Source organism: Eurypyga helias, unplaced genomic scaffold (genome assembly GCF_000690775.1).
Source record: "Eurypyga helias isolate BGI_N326 unplaced genomic scaffold, ASM69077v1 scaffold41991, whole genome shotgun sequence".
Lineage (NCBI taxonomy): Eukaryota > Metazoa > Chordata > Aves > Eurypygiformes > Eurypygidae > Eurypyga > Eurypyga helias.
In genome coordinates this window covers 6,019-10,388 of record NW_010229656.1, presented here as the reverse complement: position 1 = coordinate 10,388, position 4,370 = coordinate 6,019, and the positions used below count along the sequence as shown (strand labels likewise).

General features: G+C 43.4%; 1 protein-coding gene across 1 annotated transcript in view; it reads right to left on the bottom strand.

Annotated features, from left to right (window-relative positions):
* Nucleotides 1-3,119: 3,119 nt before the first annotated feature.
* LOC104516220 (lysine-specific histone demethylase 1A) overlaps nucleotides 3,120-4,370 on the bottom strand; it is a gene marked incomplete at its 5' end in the record, with an annotated part of 6,972 nt that continues 5,721 nt past the window's right edge. Inside the window, one exon of the mRNA XM_010160484.1 lies at nucleotides 3,120-3,415. Coding sequence (XP_010158786.1) covers nucleotides 3,230-3,415 — 186 coding nt within the window. The remainder of the gene's footprint in view (nucleotides 3,416-4,370) is intronic.

Here is a 4,370-nt window from a genome sequence, read left to right as displayed (position 1 = left end):
ACAGCCCAGGATCCGGTTGGCTTTCGGGGCTGCCAGCGCACACGGCCGGCTCATGTTCAGCTTTTCATCCCCCAGCACCCCCAAGTCCTTCCCCTCGGAGCTGCTCTCTATCCACTCTCCACCCAGCCTGTACTTGTGCTTGGGATTGCCCCAACCCAGGTGCAGGACCTTGCCCTTGGCCTTGTTGAACTCCATGAGGTTGGCATGGTCCCCCCTCTCCAGCCTGTCCAGGTCCCTCTGGATGGCATCCCTTCCCTCCAGCGTGTCACCACACCACACAGCTTGGTGTCATCAGCACACTTGCTGAGGGTGCACTTGATCCCATCATCCATGTCACTACCGAAGATGTTAACGACCCCTGAGGAACGCCGCTCGTCACTGCTCTCCACTCTGTGTCTGAGCCGTTGACCACCACTCTCTGATTGCGACCAGCCATTTCCTTATCTACGGAGTGGTCCATCCATCAAATCCATGTCTCCAGTTCAGAGTACTCTGAGGTGTTCACATTCAGAATAACTACTAGGGCTTGTTAGCAGAGACTGACTGAGGAACAGGTCCAGTCCCCAGAGATAATGGAGGTCGTAAGGGTGCAGTAAGCCACAGGTCATGGTCTTCATCTTCCAATGAAGACTGAAAGCAACAAACAGGCTACATCAAGTCACAGGGTCTCCTTGTGTCTTCCTGGCTTTCCTATTCCTTTGCCCATGTCCATCACTACTATTGTCTAACACCCACCTACTCCTTGCACACCTTCAGAAAGGTTGGGCACTCTCAGGGCTTTACCACCACCTTCTTATTTCAGTGGCCACCATAGATTTCAGATGTTTGAAAAAGGAAAACAGAACATTCTGGTCACCAGGTAAAAGATTAGCCCCACTCAGTCAAACCAACGGCAACGTACAAAAGGAAGTTTGCATCTGCATGTCTTCAACAACTTACTGCATGTTGTTTGACAGAACTAGGCTGCTGAATAATCTGGTACGTCTCAGTCAGAATAAAGAAAGCAGAACAATGCAGCTGAAAATAACATTAATAGGCTGATGCAGAAGTGGCTTGGTATTTGTCTGGATAAAGCACCATTTGGCTATGTTAAGTTGAGGACTATTTTATTTTTCAGTGGGCCAGAAGTGCTTTGCTGAGTTTTTGACACTTTGCTAGAGCAAGTGGGACAACATCCTCACCGCAAGAGGCAGCATCATGGCAAATCCCAAGAGCAAACCACCCCACAAATACAGAGACCCATGGAGGCTGAAAGCCTGGTTACAAAACACAGCACCCCAATTTTCAGATCCTTTTCCCATCTTCAGTCAGACGAGGGAAGAGAAGACTAGATCAGCTGTTGTTGGATTTCAAAGGCCTGTCACACCTCCCATCTCTGGGTAGTGGTGCTGATAGGCTTCTTTTAACTGAAAATAAGGCAGGGAGTCTTGAGTATCAAATTACTCTCTATTTACTGTGTCACCCCCTGGATACCCCTCTTCCATGCCCTGCTGGACTTCCAATTCCTGACCCATTTCAGGGGCAGTTTTCTGACCAACCACCACAAAGTCTGTCTTGTCCCCCAGAAGGGAAGGCAAGAACGAGTAGAGTGTTGCTGAGGAGTACCCTTCAATACAGGTTTCATGTAACAACATTTGCAAATTTAGAGATACAGGGAAGGTAGTGCTAATTGAGACAGAGATTCAGGATACAAGGTCCCCCGCCATGGCACCAAATCCAGACACTTCAAATAGGCTTAGTCCTTGACACCAAGTCTGTGTCTCCTCACAGATTATGAGCCACTGCTACATCAATCCTCCCCTTTCCCACAGCCTGTCAGGACTATCTATGGACATGCTCCCTCACAGACTTCACCATGCAGAAGTGAGAATGCCACCAGAAGATAACAGACATAGTCAGGAGGAAGAATGATCTCCAGCCGCTAAGGAGGAGACACAAGAAAACAGTAGAAGCAACAATGCTCAAACACAGAGTCTGCAAAGTCAATACAGCTATAAACAAGTAGGGGCTGCAGTCGTGTTGGTGTGTGTTTATTTTCTTCAGGAAGAAGTGTGTAATGTCCTCTAGCAGAGCAGAAGGTGCAAGGACAGAAGGAAATGGGGACATAGTGCACATGTACAGACATGAGGTCACAGAGAGTTGAGAACAGAAAAACTCAAAAGTAGAAAAGAGTGTGAACAGTCCATGGTTAGATGAGATAAACTGTAGGAGAAGGATGAGAAGAGTTGGAAGTCAGTCAGTCTAATGTTAAACGGCAAAAGGAGGAGAGGGTAAAAGGCCATAAATGTTTAAATAAGACTGCTCTGTGCAATGAAAGGAAGGCTCTGTGCACTGAATTAATAAGAAGGAAAATATTTGGAAAAGCAGCTAAACCAGTGATTTTCAGAAGCATAACAATGGCAGCTGCAACACCATGTCATCAACCCAGGAGAAATGAAATCAAGAGAGGTACAAAGAGTGCCTACCTGCAGCATGCACAAGTCAAAAGGTTAGCTCCCTCAGCTAACTTGCTGTCTAGGCAAGTCTGTTTCTATATAAACAAATACGAATAATTTTTCTAGTTTTTAACTTAGAAATATCCAATTCTGAAGATTCTTTTGTTGAAAGTATTTATTAAACAGTATGCTTAGCACACTATTAATCCCAGCTTTCTTTCTAAAACAGGATGCATGTAGTGTAGCAGCCGTTTTGGAGGGGTGTGACTTGCTGTTACTGATAGGGAAATAGTTGCACCAAATTCTCAAATGACAGATCAAAAAATATTATTATTCTTCAAAACAAAACAATAAAAACCCCAACAAAGTAGTTCACATAAATTCTACATTAAGCTACTATTTGTAGAAACCAGCTTCTAGAGGGATCTGTACAATTATCCATTGTAAATACACATACAGGTAGGAAAACAAAACCCCAAACTGAAAAATCCTCCAGCTATAAGCTTGACTTTCAGAAAGTATCTGCAGTCAAAAAAGTCATTGACCAGCTTTGTAGTAAAGGATTTTGTGTACACTGACACTTCAAATAGCTATAGAGATTGTGTAAAAGGATGCCAAGACAAAGGTTAGGTAAGTTGTTGTAAGGCCATCCTAACGGAGGTATTATACAGTAACTCATGGCTGAGCCTTTTCAGTAGATCCTGTTAGAGACTTCGTGAGTATCTCCATCCCGAAGAGTCCCCAACAGCAGCACTGTGGTCTTGCCAGTCCTCTTCTAATACCTTCTACTTTCCTTACATGCTTGTAGCTTGCTGTGGGGGGACCCCAGGCGTAGGCTGGCGAGGCAAAGTATACATGGCCCCAAGAAATTGGTCTGCAATGCGACCAGCTTCTCTCAGTCCACTCAGTAAAGCACCATGAACTGTTGCAGGATAGTTGCGAATTGTATGTTCTCCCGCAAAAAACAGGCGAGGAATAGGCTGAGGGGTGAAGAGAGAACACTGTTAATGCTTGTTCATGTTATTTCAGATTCTGCAGCAAACAGCCTTCTTAGTGTATGTTAAAAGTCTGCTAATCACACCTCAGTCTCCATTAACATGAAGGTGGTGCATATAAAACAGTGTAGTGTATATTAAAAATATTTTAACCTGTCCTACAAATTACCAAGAAAATCTTTATACACATCTTCCATTTCACAGGAGGGTTTCATGTTTGTAGTGACTGTAATATAAGGAAATATTTTCCACTTGTTTCCGAGTATCTTTGTTTTGTTACAAAGACAATAAAGCTCTACTTGAAAAACAATACTTTCAGAACCAGATCAGCAGAAGAGATTAATGTCCCCAGCTATAAAAGCATTTGAATGTTTTATCTACAGCTCTACAGCCAAACTGTTCACATGTTTAAGACGAATGACAGTTTCTGATCCAGGCACATGAACTCTAGCACAGTAAGCAAATAAAAACTTCATCAATTCACTTAAATTAGCAGTTTCTCTGTAAACTGAGATCTAAACCACCTATGACAGTGCCATAAAAAGTAGAAGAAAACCAGACTTTAATATATTATACTCGGTAGAGAATAATTTTATCTATAGCTATGTTTATTAATGACTTGTATCACTACAAAAAGAACGTAAATAAAGTCAAATCTATACACCTTTCTCTGCTAGAGCTTTCCGAATGGCTATTGCTTTCAAAACTTCATCCTCTCAAAGTGAAGAATTATGCCTTCATTGTGTTGGTTCCCAATCTGGGAAAGAACTTCAGATTTCTGTTCCTCTCCCTCTGGCCTTCACCCCCTTTCAAATCACTAACACTCATTTAAAGATGGTGATGGACCACATGGAGTTTGAAACACCTCAAATCCTGGGTTCAGTTTTGGGCCCTTCACTACAAGACAGACATGGAGGGGCTGGAGCATGTCCGGAGAAGG